At 40.6% G+C, this 27,998-nt stretch overlaps 2 protein-coding genes across 3 annotated transcripts in view; one reads left to right on the forward strand and one right to left on the reverse strand.

Moving 5' to 3' along the window:
* Positions 1-2,263, forward strand: part of RHOQ (ras homolog family member Q) — a 41,135-nt gene extending 38,872 nt beyond the window's left edge. The window contains 1 exon segment of the mRNA XM_049784377.1: positions 1,287-2,263. Coding sequence (XP_049640334.1) covers positions 1,287-1,442 — 156 coding nt within the window. The 3' untranslated portion in view covers positions 1,443-2,263.
* Positions 1,649-27,873, reverse strand: PIGF (phosphatidylinositol glycan anchor biosynthesis class F). Of its 2 annotated transcripts, none has more exons than XM_049784375.1 (6): positions 27,851-27,873; positions 25,589-25,837; positions 23,217-23,308; positions 20,799-20,915; positions 11,973-12,081; positions 1,649-1,978 (listed from the first exon to the last, which is right to left on the reverse strand). In XM_049784375.1, the coding sequence occupies exons 2-6, from the start codon at positions 25,814-25,816 to the stop codon at positions 1,865-1,867; spliced, it is 660 nt and encodes a 219-aa protein (XP_049640332.1). In that variant the 5' UTR covers positions 25,817-25,837; positions 27,851-27,873; the 3' UTR covers positions 1,649-1,864. The 2 variants fall into 2 exon arrangements, with proteins under 2 accessions (XP_049640332.1, XP_049640333.1); XM_049784376.1 differs by lacking the exon at positions 1,649-1,978 and adding an exon at positions 11,264-11,728.
* Positions 27,874-27,998: the final 125 nt, after the last annotated feature.

The following is a 27,998-nucleotide window of genomic DNA, read 5'->3' on the forward strand; positions in this document are numbered from 1 at the left end:
CCCGTGACTCAGAGGTCTCAGCTAACTCAGCCTCCTGATTACTTCAATTATTTTTATAAAAATTTTAATTGAAGAAGGGCCGGCAAGGTGGCGCTAGAGGTAAGGCGTCTGCCTTGCAAGCGCTAGCCAAGGAAGGACCGCGGTTCAATCCCCTGCGTCCCATATGGTCCCCCCAAGCCAGGGGCAATCTCTGAGAGCTTAGCCAGGAATAACCCCTGAGCATCAAACGGGTGTGGCCCGAAAAAAAATTTTAATTGAAGCACTGAGATCTATTTACATTTACATTTCATTTACATTTTCCTCCTCCCCAACTTACTTCTGTGGCATTCCCTCTTCTCCCATTTTCTCTCCTTCTCTCTCATTTGTGTTTTGGTTATTCTGTCGCCTGGAACGCTCTTCCCTGCATTCTTCTCCCCCCCAGCCCTTCAGGTCTCTGCTTACATTTGACTTTCTCAACTGGACCTTGCTTTGCCTTGTCCCCTCTCTGCCTCTCCTGTTTTTCTCCAGACCACTTGCTGTTTTCTGAAGCCACTCCGCTTTTCCACTAGCTCCTCTTTCTCTCTTTGGGAAATGTAAACTCTGGACCTGAGATAGTAAGGTATTTGCCTTGCACATGGTCAATTCCAGCACTGCATATGGCCTCCTGAGCACTGCCGGAAGCCTCTCCTGAGCTCAGAGCCTGGAATAATCTCTGAGCACCACCAGTGTAGCCCAAAAAGGCAACTCCCCCTCAGCACCCTACCAAAACTGCTTGATAAAGCATGAGCTTTATAAGAACAGGACTAAATTCTGTCCCTACTGGATGTTTCATGTGGTAAATTGGTGTTGGGTGGTCTCTTGAGAAATCAGTCTGTTGAGGAGCACAGAGGCTGCCTCACAGGCCCGCTCCTGGCTCTGTCCCCTGCACTCTGGTCTTCCCTACTGTCCCCTGATGGGGCTTCTCCACCTGGGATGAGTAGACCTGTGGCTCCATTTGTCAGGACTCTTCCCCTCTCTTCTTGAGCTCCACTTTTAATTTTCCTCCCACTATCTCCTGTGCTGTTTCTTCCCACATGGCATCTCATTGGTACTCAGTATGTAACTGATGAATAAGTTTCTCACAGAAAAACTCTGGAAGACTATGCACAAGTACTTTAATATCTAGTCCAGGGTATTGTGATTGTGGGTAAGGACCAAATCCTTTCTACATTGCTTTTCAATGTTTCCACAGGATGGTGTTTTTGCAGTGTGTCAAATGTGTTGTGTTTTAAGTTTTCTCTGTGTGATTCTTTTTCTTACCCTCCCAGATAGGAGCATGCTGCTATGTGGAATGTTCAGCTTTAACCCAGAAGGGATTGAAGACTGTTTTCGATGAGGCTATCATAGCCATTTTAACTCCAAAGAAACACACAGTTAAAAAAAGAATAGGATCAAGATGTATAAACTGTTGTTTGATTACGTGAGAGCCGTCGTCAATGGCCAACGCGGAGGTCCTTCTCTCCCTGAGAGCAGACGAAATGCTTTGGTGGTACCCAGGCCTCTCCAAGAGACGGCAGTCGAAACTCGAAGGAAACGAAAGGAAACAAACCAACCTGTCCTGAGAATGCTCTCAGGCTTGTTAGGAATGTTCTTTCTAGGTCTAAGGGGCAGTGCACACCGCAGCTGAAGCCACAATCTACTATAAATACTTTATTTCCGCTAGCAGGCACAATCTCTCAGGGTTTCCTAGTTGACAAAGCTACAATCACATCATAGGGTAAACTCCAGAAAACAACAACAACAAAAAAAATTCAACAGTGCTGGCAATGGAACTGCCTGGCTTCGACCCACACATTCCCACAGTCTTTATGGGATCTGCACAGGGATATCTCTTCTCTGTGTTCTATTAGTTGTACTTGTACATCAGCTGCTTCCTCTTCCAGTGTATCCAGAGTGGTGAGATGATGAGGCCAGCCACATAGCCAAAGGTCGCTCCGAGTGTGCAGGAGATGGGCCATTCCTGAGAGGAAAGAAGAACAAATGTTTTCTTATTACTTGAGCACAAGTTAAGTGTAACCTAAAAATATTTCTATATTGAAGTTTAATGTGCTTTCCTAAAGAATGCCAAAAGTGTAATAAGGTCCTAGATAAGTTACCATGACACTAACAATGTACACATTTTAGTTCTTTGGCACATAGCTCTAACAGGCTTATGGCAACTGTAGATTTAGTTTGGTGCTCCCCAAAATGCATGAGGCACATGCGAAAATCAAAATTAAAGAATTTGGGTCAGGCTTTGCCAAAATTCTGGACTCAATTCAGCTCTCTGAACCAGTGGGTAATTTAGTAAATTCTTCAATTTCCTTATTGGCTTGTACAGGAAAGGAAAGGAAAAGTATGGATGATGAGCCAACCAACAAGAAACTTGCTTTCAATTGATTAGAGGAAGGACCCAGAATTCCAGCATGTTACATAAAACTTATAGCAACTGCTTCCTTAATAAAAACAATAGCACCTTTCAGATCTAGATATTGGAACCTGGGCAGAAGCTGCAGAAGTGTGTGTATGTTCTAGAGTGTAAGTTAAAATCCCAATTTCTCCAGCTGTCTTTTATCACCAAGCTAGAGGTAAATAATGTTGATTTATGACATCCACAAACAGTACAATTTGGTTCCTGGTGAAAGTTTCTGCCTAAAAGTGAGAGAAAGATCAAACTGTCATGTTCATTTGGAAGCTGATTTGATAGGTGGAACCAATTCTAATCATTCTTTGGGGGAACAGGCCATTGGTCTGTAGCGGAGGTATACCGTAAATCAACTAAGCATCCTTGTTTAGACTGCTGTATTATCTCGCCTTAGTTAAAAAAAACCATACAAGAGACAATAGTGGCAGACAAGGTTTCAGTATAAACAAACTACTAGAGTTCAGAAGTATAATTAATTCTTAATTCCCACTCAGCTTTTCCTACCTTCAAATCTGCCTGAAAGAGAACTCTGTCACTGCAGAGCTTCTGTCCCTGTCCCTGACGTCTCCTGCAGATTGGGTGATGAAACACTAAACTTTTATACTTGAAAATGACAGCCTTAAATGTTCCTTCAGTCATGACTCTAGGATGGACTGTCTCGTGTGGAAGCTTTGTCGAGATTTTTTTTTTAAAGACAAGACTATCATTGCCTCCATTGGAGAGTGGAGTGTCCCTATGCCTAAACCAGGAGTGGATTCAACTGGACATGGATTGACAGTTCCCCATGGATTTCTCCTTTATCAAAAGCTGTGGAGGCTCACCTAAGTTTCTTGGCCTTATGGTGCGCAAATGGAATCACATCGACTTCTCTCACTTACTTCCAGTCTCTATTTTAGATAGAGCTGAGAGCAACTATATAGCCGACTAGCACATACTAGTTCAAGTATCCAACTGATGGTATCAAAGCATTAAGACAGTAAAGTATTATACATTTCCGACTTGCCTTTGGGGGTTTGATGGGGGTTCTTTTTTTTTTTTCTTTTAACTCAAATTCACACCTCAGAAACTTCGCACTTACTTTACTTAGTAGGGAATGAAAGTTAAAAAATATATAAGAATTTTTCTTGCCCTAAGAGAAATGAACTAGATGTCTGGAAGCACCACCTTTGAGGTCCCTATTTCTGATCACTGTTAATTCAGTGCAGATACACAATCACTCCCATCTACCAACTCTTAGGGTCCGCTCTTGCTTCCTCACCATAACCATGACTTTTCTAGCTTCCCACTCTTCAGATGGTAAATACTGTGTCCATAGACTATTGCGCTCTAAGATGATTGTCTCAACTGAACACAAGGTGCCTTAAGTGCTCTATTGACCTGGATGGGGGGGTAGAGTTTCCCATTGCTTCATAAGAGCCTTCTCCATTGCTTTGGTTCTTTCATGTTTTTCTTTTTTGCAAAGTACTTTCTGCCCTTTAGCCACATGTATGCACGCGCGCACACACGCACACACACATACATACACACACACACACACACACACACACACACACAAACACACCCCAAAACACCAAAGATTTGTTTTCTATTCATGAGCGGAATGCAGAAAAATTGCCTTATTTTCCAGAAGTATGTCTGCTTTAAAGACTTTTTGGGTGGTCTCGGTAGAAAATTCAGATGAATCACTGGAATTACCAGATCAAAGTAACTGAAATATGGTGGTCAATTTAGTACTTCCAAATATCTCATTAATATTAATGCTGTGCGTGAATACAAACACACTGTTTCACATAAGCTCATGTACAGACTTAAATGAAGCTTACTCTTGCAGATAAGTATTCAAAAGTTCTTAAAACAATTTAGAATGTCCCTGATGTTTCCTTGAAGACTTGCTAACTTCTATCCCTATTTTATCTCTAATTGGAGGTTAGTCCGTATTGAATTACCATAATTCCAAAACATCAAGCCTGAATTAATGGTTTTTATTGTGAATTATCTGAATTATTTTAGGCATTGCTTCTATTTGACTTTTACTTATTAATTTTAAGCTCCAAGTCACTGGTTTGTTGGTTGTTGCTTTTTAAAGTGATTGTTACTTTAACAGTGTCCCTTCTTAATACATGGGGTTGCAAATAAAATCGTCTGAATAGTTTACTATCTCTGGAAAGCATTGTACTTCTTTCCTGGGTAGTTTTTTTCCTTCTTCTTCTTAACATCCTCTAGAAACTATGGGGACGAAATGTCATCATCCTAACCCCCAACCTTTGGCCACGTGTGGGCGTTTGCATGTTTCAAAGCACAAGAGGTGAGACATGTGGGGTGAAGAACAGGCCCTCAAGAATCTCAGCAAAACTCCAATTGAAGTCACTAACTTCTATTCTTGAGTCACTTTGCAACTTGGTTATGACTGTCAATGAACACTCATTGACACAGCCACCCTTTATTGCCAATAAAATGCCAAAATTAAGATATTGGCTAAAATGTGCTGTCTAGGGGCCAGAGCAATAGTACAGCAGTAGGGTGTTTTGCCTTGTACATGACCAAACCAGGACAGACTAGGTGCAATTCCCAGCATCCCATATGGTCCCCTCGGCCTGCAGGAGCGATTTCAGAGTGCAGAGCCAGGAGTAACCTGAGTGTCGCCGGGTGTGGCCCAAAAACAAACAAAAAAAACCACCCCAAAATAAAACATGTTGTCTAATGAGAGATTAAATTTGTGGTCATGCACTCTTCAGCGCCTCAAGGAAGCCCTTGGCAAACTAGAATGTGGGAATGACTCTGGAAACTTAAGTTAGTGGGAGACAGGCTTAAAACAAGAAGTCCTGAATTGTATCACGGCCAGTTTTTTAAACAGAATTCTTTGTTTGTTTGGGGGCCACACCCGATGGTACTCAGGTGTTACTCCTAGCTCTGTGCTCAGGATCACTCTTGACAGGCTCATGGGACTCTATGGGATGCCTCAGATCGAACCGTCCACATGCAAAGTAACACTTCCCCACTGTGCTATTGCTCCAGCCCCAAAGATAATTTTTTAAATAAAAGAACTACTTTCCTGATTTATGCAAATCCAAAAGGGAACAGCAGAGGGGTATTGACAAAAGCTGCCCACATAACGTTAAACTGCACTTAAAATTTTTTAAACTGGGGCCAGAGAGATTAGCATGGGGGTAGGGCATTTGCCTTGCATGCAGGACAGTGGTTCGAATCTCAGCATCCCATATGGTCTCCAGAGCCTGATACAAATGATTTCTGAGCACGGAGCCAGGAGTAACCCCTGAGCACTGCCGGGTGTGACCCAAAAACCAAAAAAAAAACCTTTTTTTTTAAACTATGCTATGGCAACAACACTCAATGATCTGTCCAACAACCCTAAGCTTATTTGTGCATTTTCATAATTAGATCATACTGTGTATTTCATAATTGGGAGAGAGCAATCTCCGTGCCATCAGAGATTAATCTATTTAACATTCTTCATGTCACAAATAGGATTGTTCTTAAATGATATCAACTGCTGGACAATCTGGCTGCATTACTGTATTTCTCCAAATTCTTGTAATCTGAGATGACTATAATCACCTTATTTAAAGAATGCAGAACAAAACACATCAAGGAAGTCATTACAAGTGCCAACAAAGGACCGGAGAGATAGCATGGAGGTAAGGCATTTGCCTTGCATGCAGAAGGACAGTGGTTCAAATCCCAGCACTCCTGAGTGCTCCTGGGTGTGACCCCCACACCAAAAAAAAAAAAAAAAAAAAGAAGTGCTAACAAAGTGACTTTTTAAAAATTTTTAAAATGAATTTTGTTTTTGTTTTGGGGCTATCGTCAGAGATGTTCAGGAATCAGTCCTGGCAGTGCTCAGGGGATCATGAGATGCTAAGGATCAGACCCAGGTTAGATGCACACAAGGCAAATGCCCTCCCCACTGTGCTATCTCCCCAACTCCTTTTTTTTGTTTTTGTTTTTGTTTTTGGGCCACACCCAGCGGTGCTCAGGGGTTACTCCTGGCTGTCTGCTCAGAAATAGCTCCTGGCAGGCACAGGGGACCATATGGGACACCGGGATTCGAACCAACCACCTTTGGTCCTGGATCGGCTGCTTGCAAGGCAAACGCCGCTGTGCTATCTCTCCGGGCCCTCCCCAAATCCTTTATATGAATTTTAAAAGGTTTTTAGTAGGGGCGGGTGAGGTGGTGCTAGAGGTAAGGCATCTGCCTTGCAAGTGCTAACCAGGGAAAGACCGCAGTTGGATCCTCCAGCGTCCCATATGGTCCCCCGAAGCCAGGGGCAATTTCAGAACACTTAGCCAGGAATAACCCATGAGCATCAAACGGTGTGGCCGAAAAAAATTTAGAAAAAAAAAAAAAGGTTTTTAGTAACTAAAAGGAAAAAGCCATTTTATATAATTAATTATAAAATGAAAATGTATAAAATGACTGAGTTAACATGGCTGCTCTTGTTTGGCAAAGCTCCTGCCCTCATTTTAAGGCCTTAAAGCAAACACTGGCATCTGAGGCAGGTACACATATTTGGCTGACTCTCCTCCACTGCAGTGTTCCAGCTGCCAATGGCCTTGACCTGGGTCCACTTCATCACTCTCTAGGGCTCAGAGCACAGGGAAGGAAGAGCTATTTATGGAGAGATGTGTCTTCTCCAGTCTGGACCCTCTGGTCAAAATGACAAGTGGTCTGGGGCAGGAGAAATAGCATAGAGGTAAGGCGTTTGCCTTGCATGCAGAAGGACAGTGATTCAAATTCCATATGGCATCCCACATGATCCCCTGAGCCTGCCAGGAATGATTTCTGAGCATAGAGCCAGGAGGAACCCCTGAGCACTGCCGGATGTGACCCAAAAACCAAAAAAAAAAAAAAAAAAAAAAGACAAGTGGTCTCTGCCAAGATCAAGCTGAGCATTATCGTTATTAATTACCTTCTACTCAATCCAACTTTTAGATACTAAGCCCCTTCTTTAGTCATTGTAGTTTTCCCCATGACTGAAACATATACACCATAATCATAGAAATTAAATCATATTATCTTCTTTATGCCTGTTAAAACACTGTATAATAATGGGCAACAAAAATATCAAAGAGGGGCCAGAGCAGTGGGGCAAGCTGGTAGGTTTAACCCAAAAACCAGAGGTTACTCAAGAATTATTCCTGGCAGTGCTTGGAGTACCACTATCAGCATCATCAGGCTACTTAAATGAAATTCTGATGTGGAGAAAGAAAGGGAATTTTCGAGTCCGTGACAATGAAGAGATGGGGATCTGGGCTGAACCCCCAAGTCTTCCTCCTGTCAGCCTCATAATGGGTTTTTGGTTTTTGTATCTTGATTTTGCTTTTTGTGCCACACGTGGCAGTGCTCAGGGAGTACTCCTAGAGCTGTGTGTTAGGGATCATTCCTGGCAGAATACCATGTGGTGCGTTCAAGGCAAGCCTCCTCCTCACTATTTACTGCTTAGACCCCCCCCCCAACCCCCGGTCATGCTAAGATAGACCTTGTTCCCCACTCTGGTTCTTACATGTGGAAACAGGAATGACCCCATTTTGCAAGACAGCTGTCAGGTTGAAGTTAGCTGGCTGTGCCAAGGCTGCCCACTTAAGCCTAAGGAAAAACACCAAGGTTACATTTTCTTCCTATGCCTTCCGAAACCACACACATTTGTGTGAGAACCAAAAATCCCAAGCATCTCCAGAGAAAACAGAAAGATAAATTTAACCAGCAACTGAAGGAACAAATAACCCAAGATGAGTGACACACTCTTTGAACTCACTTGAGAACTCAAATACAGAATATTTTTTGTACTGCTAAAAATAGTGACCTATTTTTATAGGTCACTACTGTGTATGATATTAATTAAATGATAACTATGTCCGATGCAGAGTTTAAAATAAATTTATTCCTCCCAAGCAAGCACAAGATCTTAGAAATCTGATGCCAGCACTCCTAATTATCCTGTCATCTGTCAACTTATTAATAAAAATACATGCGCTAACATTTTCATAACCAAATTCTTTTGCTCAGAATGACCAACATTTCTTACCATCCATTAATTTTTTTGTAACACAAAATATTAGCTAGCTTTGATAAATGAAGAGGACATTTTGCAGATAAAAAAGCTTATAATTATGGGCCAGGCACAGTGGTAGGGCGCTTGTCTTGCACGCGCTGACCCAAGACAAACCTGGGTTCAATCCCCGAAGTCCCATATTGTCCCCAAAGCCAGGAGCGATTTCTGAGCGCATAGCCAGGAGTAATCCCTGAGCATCATCAAATGTGGCCCAAAAGCAAAACAAAACAAAAAATCTCAGAATTATTTCAGTCTACAAAATATTCAAAACAAATCTAAATCTAGATCACAGTTTTCGCTAAATGACTATCATTTAAATTCCAGTCCATGTAATAGTTAAGCATCTATTATACTTATATAGAATGTGTGTGTGTGTGTGTGTATGTGTGTGTGTGTGTGTGTGTGTGTGTGATTTTACAAGACAACAATGCTGACTAATAGCAGCATCTTTTCCCTCCAATAAGAGGAAAGATGTCCTTCTCATCATTATTTACCAATTACCCAAATTCATGTTGTTTTTCAATTGGCCTTTCTGGGCATTTACCCATAAAAGAAAAATTTTTTTAAAACAAAAGGACATGCTGGGAAGTGCTCAATGCACTTATAATAAACATTATAATCTTATACTATGCCTTTTGGAACTTTACACAAAGTCCTATGTGAGAGTCAAGGAGAGAAAATTAAACAAAAACATCTAAAATTGTCTAATTCTTTTTCTGTGTCTCAACCACATTTGACAGTACATGAGAGTCGCTTCTGGCCTGGTGCTCAAGAGATCATGTGGGTCCAGGATCAAACCTGGAGCTCAAGTGCCTGGAAGTACTTCATAGTTAGAGGTCTAACTGCTTATTTCTCTGTCCAGAGATAAAGAAAACCAGGTCAGAGACCAGAAATGCTTGTCCTTATTGAACACATACCATATTGGTATTGGATGCTAAGAGAATGAAAAGTATCTTCTTAATATTTCTTAATACATATATGTTTTCTTGTTTGTCTTGTTTTGGGGCCACACCTGGCAGTGCTCAGAGGCTGCTCCTGGCTCTGCACTCAGGAATCACTCCTGGTAAGCTCAGGTGTCCATATGGGATGCTGGGATTAAACCCAGGTCAGCTGTGTGCAAAGGCAAAGTGCCTTACCCACTGTGCTACTACTCCGGCCCCTCTTAATACATATTTTAAATAATAAAAGTCTACATATTAGTATCTTTCCATAAAACTGCTCTAGAAAAGAATATCCAATTTCAGAAATTATTTCATTCCACTATCTAGTTGTTTCTCTGGCAGATACTATTAGCCTCATAGGCCATATCATTGACTCTATGTAGTTAGGATTCCTAGACATAAAACCATAAAACTTTGCTAAAAAAAAAAATAATAAAACTTTGCTGAAAACAAAAGTCAAAGAAAGTAACAGACCTTCAATATCTCAAGTTCATTTGTAAAATATTGGCTAAAAGAAGAGGTGCAAGTGACTAATACTGACAAAAGATATTTAATTATTCATTAATTCTATTCATTTCATTTTTAAAAATTAAATTACATGGAAAATTAGTTTTGAATACTCTAAAAACCCAATTATATTTTTTACAGTTACTTTTTATTTAAAGTTTAGTAAGCTCTTTTTATTTTTAAAGGATAAGAGTCTTAAAAAATACAATAACGGTGTGAGAGTGGCAATTGCTGTTTGCATAGGTCCAGCAAAATATGGGGAAAATGGGAAAAAAAAGTCTTGACCTAAATACAAGGAGACCTTACCCCTGAAGTTTTCTGGCATAAGACCGACTCTGAGCTCCAGGCATACTAGGTAAAAACCCAGTTATAATGGTAATGAAAGCACCTGGTGATCTGTATTTGTTATATATTTAAATTAGCTAAATAAATAACTTTTTGATTTATTTAAATAAATATATCACATAGTTGACATAATTGATCATAGTACATTTGTTTCAGGATGGCAGAAGGCAAAGTTATTAAAAAATAGAACTGGGGCCGAAGAGATAGCATGGAGGAAAAGTGTTTGCCTTGCATGCAGAAGGATGGTGGTTCAAATCCTGCCATCCCATATGGTCCCCCGAGCCTGCCAGGAGCGATTTCTGAGCGCAGAGCCAGGTGTGACCCCCCCAAAAAAATATATATAGAAAGAAGGGGCCAGAGTGGTGGCGCAAGTGGTAATGCATTTGCCTTGCACGTGCTAACCTAGGACAGACTGCAGTTTGATCCCCTGGCGTCCCATATGTCCCCAAGCCTGCCAGGGGCGATTTCTAAGTGCAGAGCCAGGAATAACCAGAGCACTGTCAGGTGTGACCCAAAAACCAAAAAAAATTTTTTTTTTTTTTTTTTTTTTTTTTTTTGGTTTTTGGGCCACACCCGGTAACGCTCAGGGGTTACTCCTGGCTATGCGCTCAGAAGTTGCTCCTGGCTTGGGGGACCATATGGGACACCGGGGGATCGAACCGCGGTCCGTCCAAGGCTAGCGCAGGCAAGGCAGGCACCTTACCTTTAGCGCCACCGCCCGGCCCCCCAAAAAAAATTTTAATTTAAATATTATATGGAAACTTTTCTTAGTAAACTTTCTAAGAAAGACTGGTGTAACAAGACTGCCCATCCTGTGTATGAAACCAATTTGATCTTTGCCTTTTATCAATTTCTTTATGTTGTAGTTGTTATATTTCAAAAAAGAACTATTATCTTATCTTTTAAAAGATATTTAAAATATGACATACAGAACATTGCAAATTATTAAGATAAAAGTAAATGATTCCTGAGTGCAGAGCAAGGAGTTACCCTTGTGTGTCCCCAAAACAATTACGAATCTAAGGTCCTGAAAAGGCAGCAAATATAAATATAAAATTCCTGAAATTTTGAGTCATTTGAAAGCTCCAGTACATATTCATAAAGGTCAAAAAAAAAATGCTGGTAGCTGGAAGAAAGAAACAGGTTAACTAGACACCCATGGCCCTGAGATCTGCCCGAATTAGATGACACCCATCTACAGTGATAGGAGGAAAAGGAATCCCTACTTGAATGAACAAAACGATTTTATGAGAGTCACATTAAAACTTAGGTTACTGGCACATTGTTAAAAACTGTGATGTTTTGGCCAGAGCGGTGGCGCAGGCGGTAGGGCGTTCTGCCTTGCACGTGCCAACCTAGGACAGACCTCGGTTTGATCCCTGGCATCCCATATGGTTCCCCAAACCAGGAGTGATTTCTGAGCACATAGCCAGGAGTAACCCCTGAGCGTCACCAGGTGTAGCCCAAAAACGGAAGAAAAAAATAAAAGAAACTGATGTTTAGCAGAACAAGTTCAATACAAGCAGGTCCTCCAGTGTTGTGCTGTCCTTCTGCACAGAGTTGTTAATATTTCCCTATCTCAAACTGGAACAGAGAAATTTCTCAAGGGCCTGCTGGGCTGGCTCACATTAGCAGTTTTACTATCACTGTGCATTTATGTCACTGCTTTAAGGGTCTGACACCAACCTGCCACGGTTTTTCCCAGTCAAGTGGAATAGGAAAGGCTCCCAGCCAACTTCCTACAAGACTAGAAATTGTAGTTATCTGAAGACTGTTCTCCCAAATAGAGGTCACTCTGTGGAAACAATGACAGAAATCTGTGATAAGTAACTTAGCTGTTAAAAAAAAAGATCTCTAGCATGTATTACTCTCTCTCTCTCTCTCTCTCACACACACACACACACATACACACACACACACAATTCATGCAATAACAAATCAAATTATGCATTTTTCCCTGTTTACAGAAATAAACATCTCAAATTGACAAATATTTACTATGAAATATTAACAGCAAGATGTTTCTTAGTGGGAAACATGCTACGTTGAAGAGTCAAACAGCACAAATCAGCATAAAGTCTCAACATCAATTCTAGACTAGTCTCTGTGACTAGTTAATTGCATGACCTTCCATAGTACTTTTACACAGGTCCAGTAGACATGCAACTTTGTCTGGAAGATGTTCACATATATACATATGTACATATAGATATGTACACGTTCTTTAGAGCAATAACCAGCCACATGCTATTTCCTTAATATAATATTTGCTGTTAATAATAAACCGGTATTCCATTGGATGGAGGAAGGAGCAATGTTGATTCAACTAGTCTTAATACACATTCCATTCAAATAAATCAACTCTACTAGGTAGGGAAAGATAAAAAACAAAATTCAAGTATTTCTAAAGATGCTGTAATTTTTTTTTTGCCAACCATTCCTATTTATTAAGCACGCGTATTGAAGTGCGAAAATAAACATAATTCTGCCATTCTTTTAGTAGGTCTTAGTTTTCACCTTCCCTAAGATGTGATCCTCAGCCTCATGGAATATGAGTCTGATCACAGCAGAAAACAACATAACACAGGAAGTGGTATCTAATTATTCAAGCGCTTAGAATGAGGAGTGGATTTATTATATAGCTAATGAAAAGCTGTTGTGTATAGCTGGTGAGGAACAAATGGGAAAATGTTTGTTTTATTAGTTGATTTCTTTCATTAAAATGTATGCCATGTGAATGAATGAGAGAAGTAGAAAACCTGTCTAGAGTACAGTACAGGTGGGGAGGAGGGAGATTTGGGTGATGGGAATGTTGCACTGGTGAAGGAGGGTGTTCTTTACATGACTGAAACCCAACTACAATCAGATTTGTAATCAAGGTGTTTAAATAAAGTTATTAATTAAAAAATGTATGCTGGCCGGAGAGATGGCATGGAGGTATAGCATTTGCCTTGCATGCAGAAGGATGGTGGTTCGAATCCCGGCATCCCATAAGGTCCCCTGAGCCTGCCAGGAGTGATTTCTGAGCATAGAGCTAGAAGTAACCCCTGAGCGCTGCCAGGTGTGACCCCCCCAAAAAAAATGTATGCCAACTATTGCAACAACATGTACACTGAATTAATAAAGTTCCAAATGACAAGCCAGTTCTTTTCTTTATTCTTTTTTCCCCCAGAAGGTCATTTTTCAAATCCCTGCATCCCATATGGTCCCCTGTTTCTGCCAGGGGAGATTTCTGAGCATGGAGCCAGGAGTAACTCCTGAGCACTGCTGGGTGTGACTAAAAACCAAAAACCAAAAAAAAAATAAAAATAAAAAAAGAAAGGAAGGAAGGAAGGAAGGAAGGAAGAAGGAAGGAGGGAAGGAAGGAAGGAAGGAAGGAAGGAAGGAAGGAAGGAAGGAAGGAAGGAAGGAAGGAAGGAAGGAAGGAAGAAAGGAAGGAAGGAAGGAAGGAAGGAAGGAAGGAAGGAAGGAAGGAAGGAAGGAAGGAAGGAAGGAAGGAAGGAAGGAAGGAAGGAGGGAAGGAAGGAAGGAGGGAAGGAAGGAAGGAAGGAAGGAAGGAAGGAAGGAAGGAAGGAAGGAAGGAAGGAAGGAAGGAAGGAAGGAAGGAAGGAAGGAGGGAGGGAGGGAAGGAAGGAGGGAGGGAAGGAAGGAAGGAAGGAAGGAAGGAGGGAAGGAAGGAAGGAAGGAAGGAGGGAAGGAGGGAAGGAAGGAAGGAAGGAAGGAAGGAAGGAAGGAAGGAAGGAAGGAAGGAAGGAAGGAAGGAAGGAGAAAGGAAGGAGAAAGAAAGGAGAAAGAAAGAAAGAAAGAAAGAAAGAAAGAAAGAAAGAAATAAAGAAAGAAAGAAGAAAGAAAGAAAGAAAGAAAGAAAGAAAGAAAGAAAGAAAGAAAGAAAGAAAGAAAGAAAGAAGAAAGAAAGAAAGAAAGAAAGAAAGAAAGAAAGAAAGAAAGAAAGAAAGAAAGAAAGAAAGAAAGAAAGAAAGAAAGAAAGAAAGACTTACTGTGCTCCAACAAGCCAGTTCTTAAACCAATTCACCTATCACCTACCCATCTAATGATTTCTGCCCATCTCCCTGTTATTCATATATATATATAACATATATATACATATATGTGCATGTATATATAACATATATATATGAGCTCTAGCTTTTTCTATTGTGATCTAGGGCTAGAAGGAGGCTGGAGCCAATCACTAGATATGTTTTATTTGGTGACTTTTTACTTTTTTTAGCTTACTACCAATAAATGTCAGTTTCTTCAATTAGCATTCAGTAGACTAGAGATTTGTTCCATTTTATAGGGGAAAAACAGGTTTCTAAAAAAAATCAGTTTTTATTGTAATACTTTGATTTATAGGGGCCAGAGCAATAACACAGAGGTAAGGAGTTTGCCTTGCACACTGCTGACCCAGGATGGACGTGGATTCGATCCCTGGTGTCCCATATTCCCCAGTGTCCCATATGGTCCCCCAAGACAGGAGCAATTTCTGAGTGCATAGCCAGGAATAAACCCTGAGTGTCACTGGGTGTGGCCCCGAAACAAACAAAAACAAAAACAAAACCTTACATTTATAAATTGTTCATAATAAAGTTGCTTCAGGCATTACATGTTCTAACACCAACCCTACCACCACTGTGACCTTCCCTTCACCAATGTCCCCATTCACCATCCAGTCTGCCCTTAGCAGACACAAACAAAATTACTACATATTGTTCTTGAAAACATAAAGGCAAATGAAATGGCCAAAAACTAGGTCAAAGAAGTCAATTTGTGAAAACTGGTATCTCAAAATGGTGTTACTAAAGTAATGGTTTGAGGAATCGGGTCTTCTGAGTTATTTTTGCTTATTGAGTTTGGTGGTCTTCTCCTCAAAGTTCCCACTGAATCTGTTGGGATCCAGTAGGGCTGATAGTGCTATGATATTTGGAGACACTACATAGCTGAATGAGTGGCCACAAGGTGCAAGAGTTCTGAAGTTGGACTGAGCTGATGGGTTGGCAGCTTGATGAGGCTGAGGAAGGAGCTGAGGGTATCAGGTAAGTATGTGTGATGCTGTGCCTTTAGGCAGAAAGGGACATCTACATGGCCCCATTCCAAGAAGGGCCCAGGGATTTTTTTCAGTCTGGACCAATCTAGCAGGGAAAATATGACAGCATTAAATCCTTCTGGAGATTAGTTGTAGAGCTGAGCTGCTTCTCTGTAGGAAAAATCCAGCAGGGTTTTTTGGTTTACATAGGAAAGAACTGATCAAATTTTTCTTATCAGGCTGACAAATACTATGTAGCTCTCACTTAACAGGCAACTTCTCTGTTGCAATATAAAAAATGGCAGTACCGGGGCCGGGCGGTGGCCCTAGAGGTAAGGTGCCTGCCTTGCCAGCGCTAGCCTAGGACGGACCGCGGTTCGATCCCCCGGTGTCCCATATGGTCCCCCAAGCCAGGAGCGACTTCTGAGCACATAGCCAGGAGTAACCCCTGAGCATCACCGGGTGTGGCCCAAAAAACCAAAAAATAAAAATAAAAAAAAATGGCAGTACCTTGACATTATTTTCACTTTCTGCTAGTAAGAGTTTCCTTTATCTGTTTCATGGAACAGAGTTCTTGGTCAGCTGGATTTGGAAGAATAGGCAGTATTTAATCTTAAATTTAATCTTAAACAGAGCTGCACACGAAGGTAAAAAGAACAGAAGTAAAGTTTTGGCCGAGGCTGAGTAGAAGACTTGAAAAAACAAGCTGGAAAGACATGGAAAATTTAAGATTTTGAAAAGGCAACAGCTTTCTTGAGTTAGTGAAAACTTTCTTTTCAAAAGTCCTTTCCCAGCCAAGCCATTTATTTAAAACACACCACATTTTTTTTTTAGTATATTTAGAGTTGTATCCCTACCATACCTGATTTCTCCTTCTATTCACAGGTAACCATTCATCTGTTTTGTCTCTACAGATTTTCCTATTTTCTATATTTCATACAAATGGAAGCAAATAATATGCGGTCTCTTATTGTTTTCTTCCACTGAGCATGTCTTCAGGGTTCACACATTTTGCAACGTTATATTGGCAAACCCTATTTGTTTAAGAATTCCAGATTTTTGTTTTTTTCCATTCATCAGTTAATTGACATCTGTGTCAACTTTTGGATCATTATGCATAATTATCCAATAATCATTCATGTACAAGTTTTGTGTGGACACATGCTCTCTTTTCTCTTGAGGATGGTCATATGGCGATTACATGCTTTATTAACCTTTGGAGGACTTGCCAGACTATTTTCCAAAGCAACAGTACTTTTCCATTCACAGTTTCTGAGGATTCTAGTTTCCCACAGCCTCATGAGCATATTACTGTAATAGTATTCCTAAGTCTGAATTGGTAGCTCATTATGGTAGATTCAAGGTTAGTTAAGATACTTGAAAAGTCTTAAAAGTCAAACTTTTCTTTTTTCTTTTTTCTTTTCTTTTTTTTTTTTTTTAAGTGTTTGGGTCACACCCAGCAGTGCTCAAGGGTTACTCCTGGCTCTGTGCTCAGAAATCGCGCATCTGGGATGCCGGGATTCAAACCACCAACCTTCTGCATGAAAGGCAAACATCTTACCTCCTTGCTATCTCTCCGACCCCAAAAGTCAAAGTTTTATAGCTTGGATATTAGCTCTTTATCACTGATTTCAACAAAATTGTGAAATTTCAGTTGACTATGTATAAGCAGCCTAAGTGGACACTGAGCTTCACTGCACTAGGGATGGATGGGGGGCATGCCTTTCAGAGGATTCCTACATGTAGTGTTTGAGACTTTAGGGGTGCTATTAATTTTCCAGAAGGAAAATAATGCAGTCTACTGCCTTGATGGCATAGCCTGGTGACCACTTTTCTGGGCTACATAGCGGGCAAAGCAAACTAGAGATAGAGTGAGGATATGCTCAGTACTTTGTGTTTTATTTCATTCTTATTTCCTGAATACCAATTGCCTTTGGGACCTGAGTTAGCCAGAGTGAATGGGAGGTCCAATTTTATTTTCTCCACCTTCCCTTTCTCTGCTGTATAACTCCTACTGAATCTATTATTACTCTTCACCCATTAGTATTCTATCCCATAGCCCCAATCCATGAATTTTCCTAATAACATGAATAAGCAACCATAATACACAAATGAAATTCCTTCATTTGGGGAAGCTGTCTTCCATCTTATCTTAAAATGATTTTCTGCTTTGTATTTCTAACTGGTCTTCCGCTGAGTCTGCTGTCTTGTCCTTTACTTCTTCCCTATTTGTTTATTTCCTTCTCAACTTTTCCTTGCATTCTCATTCATTTCGACTGGCTCAGACCTATCTTTCATTCAGAAAGTTTGTGTTTCTAATTTGTCATTTCTGATAGTGGGATGGATTTGCAGTTTTTCTTTCAATCTGTGACCTTCTTCCCCTGGTAGGGTTTCGGTATCTCAAGTCTGAGCTCTGATCCCACTGAGTTCAGCTCTCTTGTTTACTGAAAAAATTTCACTTACTGACAGAGAGGGCTGGGATCCTGTCCTCTTTCCAGCAACTTCTGCCAGGGCTTTGCTCCTGACTCTTCTTCCGGGCCCAGATATCTGCCATCAGTGATGAAGAGCATGCCAGCCCACTTGTCTCTCTGCTCAAGTGCTGTTCCTTGGAGCACTGCTCAAAAGCTTAGGCCACACAGCTCTCAGATCACACCCTGCATGAGGCTGGGACACTTGGTAAGCTGCTCTTTTTTGTGTAGTAAACTGAGTGGCTGGCTTGGTTTTGTTCCTTGAGTACAATTTTCTTCCAGACAGGATTCTTTGTCTTCTGCCTTTTTCTTTTTCAATTGTGTGTCTTTAGCATTGACATGTGATCTTTTTTCAGCCTATGCTTCATTTGGACTGACTGCAGAGACTGTTCACATACAAGGAGGAAACTATCCTTTAAGTCATCTTCCCATCTAAATTGGCTCCAGTTTTGTTCCTGTCTTGGAGCACACTTTGAGAACTATATGTGATTTTTTTTAAACTGACTTTTCTGTAACATGAGGCAGAAGGAAAAATAGAGGCAGAGAGGGAGGGTAAAGGAAATGTACTCTTCAATTTAATCAGCAATATTTTGCTAAAATGTAATGCTAGTTCCATTTACCAAAGTTGATTTTTAAAAAATAGAGCTTATGCAAAGGAAAGCAGACAAAGCTACTTAACACAGCCAGCCTTGGGGATGAATAGGAATAGGAAATTCCTCAAATAGGAAATAGGCTTAAATAAGAAATAAAAAATAAATCAGGGTACACAGCGTGCTCGTAATAATATTTCACCAACTTTGCCTCATCCTGTATGATTAAACTAATTAAATCCCAGTTGTGGAGTCTCAGCTTGCAGTTTTGCACAAGAAATCAGACAGAGGGGCCGGAGAGATAGCATGGAGGTAAAGCGTTTGCCTTTCATGCAGGAGGTCATCGGTTCGAATCCCGGCGTCCCATATGGTCCCCCGTGCCTGCCAGGAGCAATTTCTGAGCCTGGAGCCAGGAATAACCCCTGAGCACTGCCGGGTGTGACCCAAAAACCAAAAAAAAAAAAAAAAAAAAAAAAAAAAAGAAATCAGACAGAGTCACAGGGAGAAATGCTTTTCAGCCAGGAGTTTTCAAGCAGCTTCTTGGATCTTACTGACCCAGCCAAGCTTCTTTCTATATGCTGCTTATCCCACCGCTTTTATTAGCTAGAGTTTAACATAAAATAAAAAACATAAAAAAACATAAAAAAAAATAAACATAAAAATCACCCAAGGACAAGGGTCAGCATCGATATAATTAAGGGAACTAGTGCTTATTAACTCAGAAAAGGTGAAAGGAAAAAGTAAAGTGATTTTATATGTGTATGACAATACCAGTAATCCCCATTCTCTTTCCCTATAATTAATCTAAGAGGACTCAGGTCAGACACGTCACTGCCAGAGCTCAGAGGTTACTCCTGGCTCTGTGCTCAGAAATCGCTCCTGGCAGGCTTGGGAGACCGAAATGAGATGCTGGGGATCGAATCTGGGTCTGTTGTATGCAAGGCAAATACCTTCCCTGCTATGTTATTGCTTTGGTCCCAGGTACAGAATTACTATCCTAAAAGAATTTCTATCCTACCTGTGTTTAAGAAATAAAGATTAGCTAAGGTATTTTGTGATGACTTCAATTTTTAGAGCTACTTAAATGGAGAATAAATAGATTACTTGAGGCAAGATGATTCCAGGTGTATCACTAAAACTCCACCCTGATGACAAAAAAGCTCCCATAAGTGACTATTCTGAAGTTTTGTCAAATTGTTTCCCAAATCTCTTGAGAAATTAAGTCATACTGAGTTTAGTAAGGGGATAACATTGAGTGCTTTTAAAGCCAACAGAATGTGTTGGATAGAAATCTAAGAGGTTGTCTAAAAGATCTGTCAGTTTCTTTTTTCAATTTTTTCATTTTTCAATAACTGCCTAGTAAAAAAAAAAGTAAAACAACTCTTTTTCACATATGAACATTTTAAACTGAAGCAGTAAAAGAAACTAATTCAATTTGGATTACTAAGATAACAACATGGGAAAGGTTTCCAATGACTAACTTACATAAAGACTTTATGAATATGTAGTGATTCTGAGGAGAAACAAACTATTCAGATCAAAAAGAAAAAAATAGTTTCTGAAGCTAAAATTTCTAGCATGTGTCCTTAGTTCTCCTTCCAGCTCCCAAAATTTTGATTTTTCATTCACACCAAGAGGCATCCTTCCCCTGGCCCCCACTTCCATCCAGTTTTATGTTCCTGATCTATGAAGACCCATCACCTACTCAGCTCCAGACTCCTAAGGGATCTTCTCTGAGTTCCTACAGAAATTACTATTTGGTTTTACATCATTTTTGTCTCCTACTGTGGGTCCATTTCAACTTTATCCTTTGAAGATGCAAGTTCTAGGGAGAGAATCCTAGAAAATAGTCAAATCCACCCAAATTGGAACAACACAAAGTACTGAGTTCGAAGTACTCAAGAATTTTTTGCTGCCTGCTGACAGCTTTGGTCTTGTTTTATTAGTTACCATTTGAGGACTTTACATAGATCATATCAGTAACTTTTAATAATCTAAAATGTTAACTCAGCTATGGCTGCTCAGGAGATAAATTCCTAGAAAATTTGCACTCTAGATCTTACTACAAAAGATGCTAAAAAAAATTACAATTGTTAGACTAGGTATTTTCATATATCCCAATTTTACAACATAAGATGAATGGAAGCGATTTTTTTTTAAACCCATCACCTGGTAGTAAGAAACCTTTTCTCAAACAAAATGCTAAGTGAAACTTTATCATAGAGCTAAGAAGCAGAGCTGACAGTCCTCAAGTGGAAGGAGAGCAAGGTCTCAAATGCACTTCACTCCTTCCCTTGGCCCCCAAAGAAGTAGGAGCTTCAGGCAACTTCAGAAACTTATAATCATTAGACAATCACTGTCATGAGAAGAGAAATATTACATACTGCTGCTACCTTTCAAATGTCACAAATGTAAATTGAAAACTTACCCATTTTTACTGAAAACTCTTAACCATGCTTTGATATTCGGTCCCAACAAACACAAACAAGGAACAGTGGTGAACGTAGACAAGGTAACTGCAAATAAAAAGGTCTCCAACACCAACCTAGAAGGGAAAAACATTTTATTAAAAATTTTAATTGCCGGGCCGAAGAGATAGCACAGAGGTAAGGTGTTTGCCTTGCATGCAGAAGGTCGGTGGTTTGAATCCCAGCATCCCATATGGTCCCCCGAGCCTACCAGGAGCAATCTCCGAGCATAGAGCCGGCAGTAACCCCTGTGCGCTGCAAGGTGTGACCCAAAAAAAAAAAAAAAAAAAAAAAAAAAAAAAAAGTTTTTTAATTGCCAAGGGCCAGTGAGATAACACAGTGGTAGGGCGTTTGCCTTGCATGCAGCCAACCCAGGAGATGGTGGTTCAAATCCCAGCATCCCATATGGTCCCCCAAACCTGCCAGGAGAGATTTCTGAGCACATAGCCAGGAATAACCCCTGAATACTGCCAAGTGTGACCCAAAAATAAAAAAATAAATTTTAATTGCCAAAAGTGTATACATACACAGAATCTTTGTGACTACATTGATTTAATATAAAAATATCTTTCTTTTTCTCTTTTTTTTTTTTTTTTTTTTTTGGTTTTTGGATCACACCCAGCAGTGCTCAGGGGTTACTCCTGGCTCCAGGTTCAGAAATCACTCCTGGCAGGCTCAAGGGGGGACCATATGGGATGCCAGGATTTGAACCAATGGCCTTCTGCATGCAAGGTAAATGCCTTACCTCCATGCTGTCTCTCCGGCCCCTTATGTTTGACTTTTAAAGTAATCTGAGTCTTATCAGCATTATGATTGTATTTATTATCAAAATACAAACTGTAAAATACAATCTAGAACCGGAGTGGTGGCACACACTAGCCTTAGCCCCCAAAGGATGGACCACGGTTCGATCCCCCCTGGGTCCCATATGGTCCCCCAAGCCAGGAGCGATTTCTGAACACAGAGCTAGGAGTAATCCCTGAGTCTCTAGGTATGGCCTAAAAACAAAAATAAATAAATAAATAAATAAATAAATAAATACAATCTAGCATATATCTGGCTTTTATATCCAGAAGAGAATAAAACCTTATGTTCAATCCATTCAGTCCATCATGAGACTATCCATTTTAAGGAGATCGATTTCTAAAAAAATCACCATATTTTTTGTACCATAAGACGCACCCCCCCCCTCCCCAAAGTGCATCTTAAGGAGCAAATGCTGCCTAGAGCTGAAGCCTGAGTGCAGGGGAGGAGAGCATCTAAAAACTATGTGCATCTTATGGTCAGGTGTGTCTTATAGAGTGAAAAATATGGTCGCTTTCCCCCTCAACAGCCTCTGGAAATTTCTCTACAACTAGTGGTTTAACATTAGCTTTTATCAAAAGTACTGAGAGTTGGATAAACCAAATAGCTCACTATAGTTTTAGGACCAAAGGATTTGCATTCGGATATAGTGCTAATACTGCTGGGTATAGAAACACACTTTAGAGAACCACTACTCCATTCACTCATTCTACTCTAAAATGGATTAGAAAGAAAATACTGTTTTTCATTGCAAAGGTCTGTCCTCCCCTTCTCCAGAAAATAACCTATTAGTTTGCGTATACATAACTAGGTTAAAAATACGTGCTTATCTATATAAATACCTATATATATGTGTATATGTGTGTATATATATTTTATATACACACACATATATATATGATTTCTCATCTACCTCTTTACCTATACTTAAATACAATTAAGTTGTACAAGGCTAGACATAAACAGGATACAGTGGAATTAAGCTAATCTACACATGACAGATCACACTTTATTTTAAATAACACCGTTCAGGGAGCCGGAGCAATAGCATAGTAGAGAGGGCATTTGCCTTGCATGTGGCAGACTCAGGATCAATCCCTGGCATACCATATATGGTCCCCTGAACCTGCCACTCCTGAGCACAAAGCCAGGAGTAACCCCTGAGAGCTGCTGGGTGTGGCCCAAAAACTGGATGGATAGATAAGATGGATGGGATTGGATGGGATGGGATGGGATGGGATGGGATGGGATGGATACATGTTCAGGAAGCTTATGATCCTTTTGCAATGCAGTGAATATATCAACCAGGGCTTTTCTCTAATCCCCACAGAATTAGTACGTTAGTGAATACTAATAAAGCACTACCTTAGGGGCCAGAGTGATAGTACAGTAGGATGCTTGTCTTGTACACGGCAATTCTGGGTTTGAGCCCAACATCCCATATGGTCCCTGAGCCCACCAGGTGTGACCCTGGAGTACAAAGTCAAAAGCAAGCCCTAAACACCGAGAAGTGAACCCCACACCCCCGAAGAGATTGCTTTATAACTGCTTTAATATAACAATTTCAAACTTACTCTATTAGTGGTGCTCCATATAGAACAAAAATAATATGAAAGATGCAACAAGATAGAAGAAAGTAGATACAGCACTTCAAGAGTCTGGTTATCTAAGAAAAAGAAAACAATAATTAAAAAAACTCCCAAGAATATCCCAAAGATAATAAATGCTTGATTTTATTCACCAATGCAAGTCCCCATAATGTGGGACATAGTAGAATGTTCTAAATCAGATCACCCAACCAGTCCCATTAGGTGACAGAGCCTTCAATAAGGTCTTATTTTGCAAAAGCCTCTGAAGCAACTATTAGTCCTCATCTCCTGCTCTCCCAACCAAAACTGGAAGCAAAAATGGTGGGATCTTATTGCCTATATCCCTCTATATTTTTTATCAGTATTTATAAAATCATCAACAAAAGAGTGCTAAAACAGAAATCATTTTATGTGTGGAGACATAAAAAATTGCAAAAAAAGACAACAATCTGTTTTACTTAAAACGAAATTCTGAGGAAAAGTGAACTAAATATGCAAAGTGAACCAAATAATTCACTAAATCAAGCTGGAGCAGTAACACAGCAATGAGGACATTTGCCTTGCATGCAGCCAACCTGGATTCAACCCCCAACATCCCATATGGTTCCACAAGCCCTATCAGTAGAGTCAAGAGTAACCTTTGAGCACCACCGGGTGTGACCCAAAAACAAAAAAAAAAAGAAAAAGAAAAAGACCTTGACACCTGTAAAACAGTGTGGGGCCTTCTTAATTTGGAGTATAAGAAATATCATAAAATTGGGGCTGGAAAGATAGCAAGGAGGTAGGGCATTTGCCTTGCATGCAGAAGGATGGTGGTTCGAATCCTGGCATCCCATATGGTCCCCCAACCCTGACAGGGGAGATTTCTGAGCGCAGTAGGAGTAACCCCTACGAGCTGCTGGGTGTGACCCCACCCAAATAAAAGAAAAATCATAAAATATACATGGGGGGGGGGGTGTAAAGTGATAGAATGGTGGATTCAGTGTTTGCCTTGAATGCAGCTGACCTGAGTTTGATCCCCAGCATCCCATCTGGTCCCCTGAAACACCAGCAGCAATAATTCCTGAGTACAACAAAACTGGGAATAACTCCTGAGCACCAGTGAGTAGCCAAAAAAAAAAAAAAAAAAACATTGGGCTTTGTAATCATAGGGTAAAAATAGTCTTTTAATTTAAGTCAGCAGAGCTTATATATAGAACTAAATAATGTTAAGTGAGAATATGTAAATTTAAACTAATAGTGTAACACTGTGGTAAACATTATAGAAAATAAATTTTAGTATCAAAAAACTCAAGGAAAACCATATTTAAAATAAAAGATAACAAGTTGGGGCCAGAGTGATAGCACAGTGGGTAGATTTGTCTTGCAAGTCGCTGACCCATGTTCGATCTTAGCATCCCATATGGTCCCCTGAGCACTCATGACTTTCCATTCTCCTAAATGCTTCAACACTTAATAAAAAGTCATGAACCAAAGTCAATTATTATTGGTAAACAACATGTCAATTTCTGAAGTAAGGGTGGAAAAGCACCTTAAAGAGCTCTCAGAGGCTTCAAAGAACCTGCTGGCTGTGACCCAAAAACAAAAAAAAACAAAGAAAGAGTTAATAAATAGACTTATTTTTTCATGTAAAAACAGGGGTCAGAGAGAGAACATGGAGATAAGGCGTTTGCCTTTCATACAGAAGGTCATTGGTTCAAATCCCGGCATCCCATATGGTCCCCTGAGCCTGCCAGGAGTGATTTCTAAGCATAGAGCCAGGAGTAACCCCTGAGCACTGCCTGGTGTGACCCAAAAACCAATAAATAAATAAATAAATAATAAATAAAAAAATAAACACGGGGCCGGAGAGATAGCATGGAGGTAAGGTGTTTGCCTTTCATGCAGAAGGTCATCGGTTCGAATCCCAGCGTCCCATATGGTCCCCTGTGCCTGCCAGGAGCAATTTCTGAGCATGGAGCCAGGAGTAACCCCTGAGCACTGCTGGGTGTGACCCAAAAACCACAAAAAAAAAAAAATAAATAAACACATGGTGATTTTTGGAAATGCAAAAAATCAAAGAAGACAAATGAATTCACAGACCTTATTAAGGTATTTATCTTCAACGTAAAATAAAATATACTCAGATTGATTAATAAGGCTCATATCCATTACAAACATTCAAGTTCCACAATTAATTGCACAGCAAACAACTACTAAACACTAGACAGTCTCGGGAAAGAGGCTACCGATTTGAGAAACATTAGGTTCTCTTTGCTCACTATACATAACCAATGAGTTATTGACGAATGCTTCGTTCTTCCTTCCAAGAAATGTGACCTCAATCTAAAAATAAATTATAAAGAAATAAGCCTTACCTTGTATGATAATGAGCTTCTTTTAGAGGATACATTTGGTTTCACCACTAAATATAAAACAAGATTGACGGCAGTTACAAAAACCGAACATACACACAACCAAGTCAAGTGTGTCTCCAGGACTGAGAAGTTCTCCAAGAAGAATGATGGAATGAAGATACTCAGTATAACTGAAAATATGCATAAAAGGTGAGTATACAGTAGTCTCTTGATGTCAGTATCTTTCATGATGTTTTCTTGAGTGGCTATCTAATAAAAAAAAAAAAAAGAACATATGCAATCATGACTTTTCATTCTTCTAAATGCTTCAACACTTAATAATAAATCACGAACCAGGGGTTGGAGAGATAGCACAGCGGCGTTTGCAGATCCAGATCTAAGGTGGTTGGTTCAAATCCCGGCATTCCATATGGTCCCCCATGCCTGCCAGGAGCTATTTCTATGCAGATAACCAGGAAACCCCTGAGCACCGCTGGGTGTGGCCCAAAAAACAAAAACCAAAATCATGAACCAAAGTCAATTATTTTTGGTAATCAACATGTCAATTTCTGGAACAAGGGTGGAAAAGCACAAAGAACTCTCCGAGGCTCCAAAGAACCCATAAACACTGGCAGCTTTTTACTGCAAAAAGCTCATGTGCTCAGTCCAATTTAGAAGCAGTTGAACAATTCCCACTCCTGTGTGTGTGTGTGACAGGGGCTACAACCACAGAATAAAAACAAATGGCATGAATTATTGGCCATCCTGTGTCAGAAATATAATCCGTGCAACCCAATGCCCTCAAATTTTGGTTAACTTCACTTTTTTGTTTGTTTCTTTTGTATGTCTAACATCACAACCGTTCACATTTTCTGGCAACTGCCACCTAATACCAAAAGTGTCCTATGTGAAAACAGTGACGGGGGCCAAAATCATGGAAATAGCCCAGATCGCTTTATTTTATCACTAAACTAAGGAACCCCCCCCCCCCGTAAAGTGCTAGACTACCATGGATGTGGAGCACGAAAAGGAGGTGGGTAGGCTACCTTACTAGCTCTTTTCTCTAACACAGAGTTTATGAATAATTACCTAAACGGGAACTCATACATGATCCTGCCTGTTAAGCAAAGGTTTTCTGAACCCTAACTAAGAATGCACAAATGTTACACTGTGGCAAAAAAAAAATAAACAAAAAAAAAGAGGGCACCCAGGCTTAGCTTCACAGCTTCCCTGAACCCACAACTGTACTTTCCTTAGGCAAACATCTTACCGATAAGGAATTGGGGTAAGAAAAAAAAAAAAAAATAGGGGTCGGAAAGATAGCATGGAGGAAGGGCATTTGCTTCCCCCCCAAAAAAGGAATGGTGAATAAACACAGTTATTCTCTTTCACTGCTCAACAGGCTGACCCATCTTTGAAGAATTTTCTAAGCTAGTCAGTTGGTCATTATTAAGTGATGGCAGTCACTAGCTGATTCTTATTTCACTCTTTTACTTTTTTTCATTTCCTGGATTTGCATCTTGGGATTGAGTATGTTCTGCAGAAGGATGGTAGTTCGAATCCCATATGGCATCCCATCGGGTCCCCCTCCATGAGCCTGCCAGGAGTGAATTCTGAGCGTAGAGCCAGGAGGAACCCCTGAGCGCTGCCGGGTGTGACCCAAAAACCAAAAAAATAAAATAAAATAAGTAAATAAAATAAAGGTCCAAACTCCATGTAAAATAAAATATAAATAAATAAAATAAAGGTCCAAACTCCACGTAAAATAAAATGAAATAATAAATAAAATAATAAAGAAAGAAAATAAAGGTCCAAACTCCACGTAAATAAAATAAAAATAAATAAAATAAGGTCCAAACGCCACATAAAATAAAATGAAATAATAATAAAATAAAGGTCCAAACTCCACGTAAAATAAAAATAAAATAAAATAATATAAAAGCCCAAACTCCAGGGCTCCCATGTGCCAGCCACCTGACGGACGGACAATCTCTGTGGCAGGAGGCCGGGCAGCAGGTGCATGCGAGGGAACAGAGCACACACGCGGCTTCCAGCAGGTTGCTGGCCCCGTCACCCCACAACACAGACAGCCCAACTTAGCCCCAGAAGGCGCCACCCGCGGCATCCCGCAGGCCTGGGCGCTTTGGTCCAAGCCCAAGCAAGGGTCCGGGCACTGCAGGCGGCCCAGGCATGCGCAGTCACCCCAGGGAGGACTCGGGGCTCCGGCCCCTCGCGCAGCGGCCGGGACCCGTAGGAAGCGAGCTCGGGCCGGGCGGGACTCACCTGGCGGCCCGGCCCGAGACAGGATGGAGAAGGTCTTCCCACCTGGCGCCATCCAGGCGACTCGCGCAGGCGCAGACTCGCAGGGGCGGAGCCTTCAGGTACCGCAGCCAATCACAGGGCAGAGGAGGTGGGTCAAAGAGGTAGCCCC

This window comes from Suncus etruscus, chromosome 12, assembly GCF_024139225.1.
Source record: "Suncus etruscus isolate mSunEtr1 chromosome 12, mSunEtr1.pri.cur, whole genome shotgun sequence".
NCBI classification, from domain to species: Eukaryota; Metazoa; Chordata; class Mammalia; order Eulipotyphla; family Soricidae; genus Suncus; species Suncus etruscus.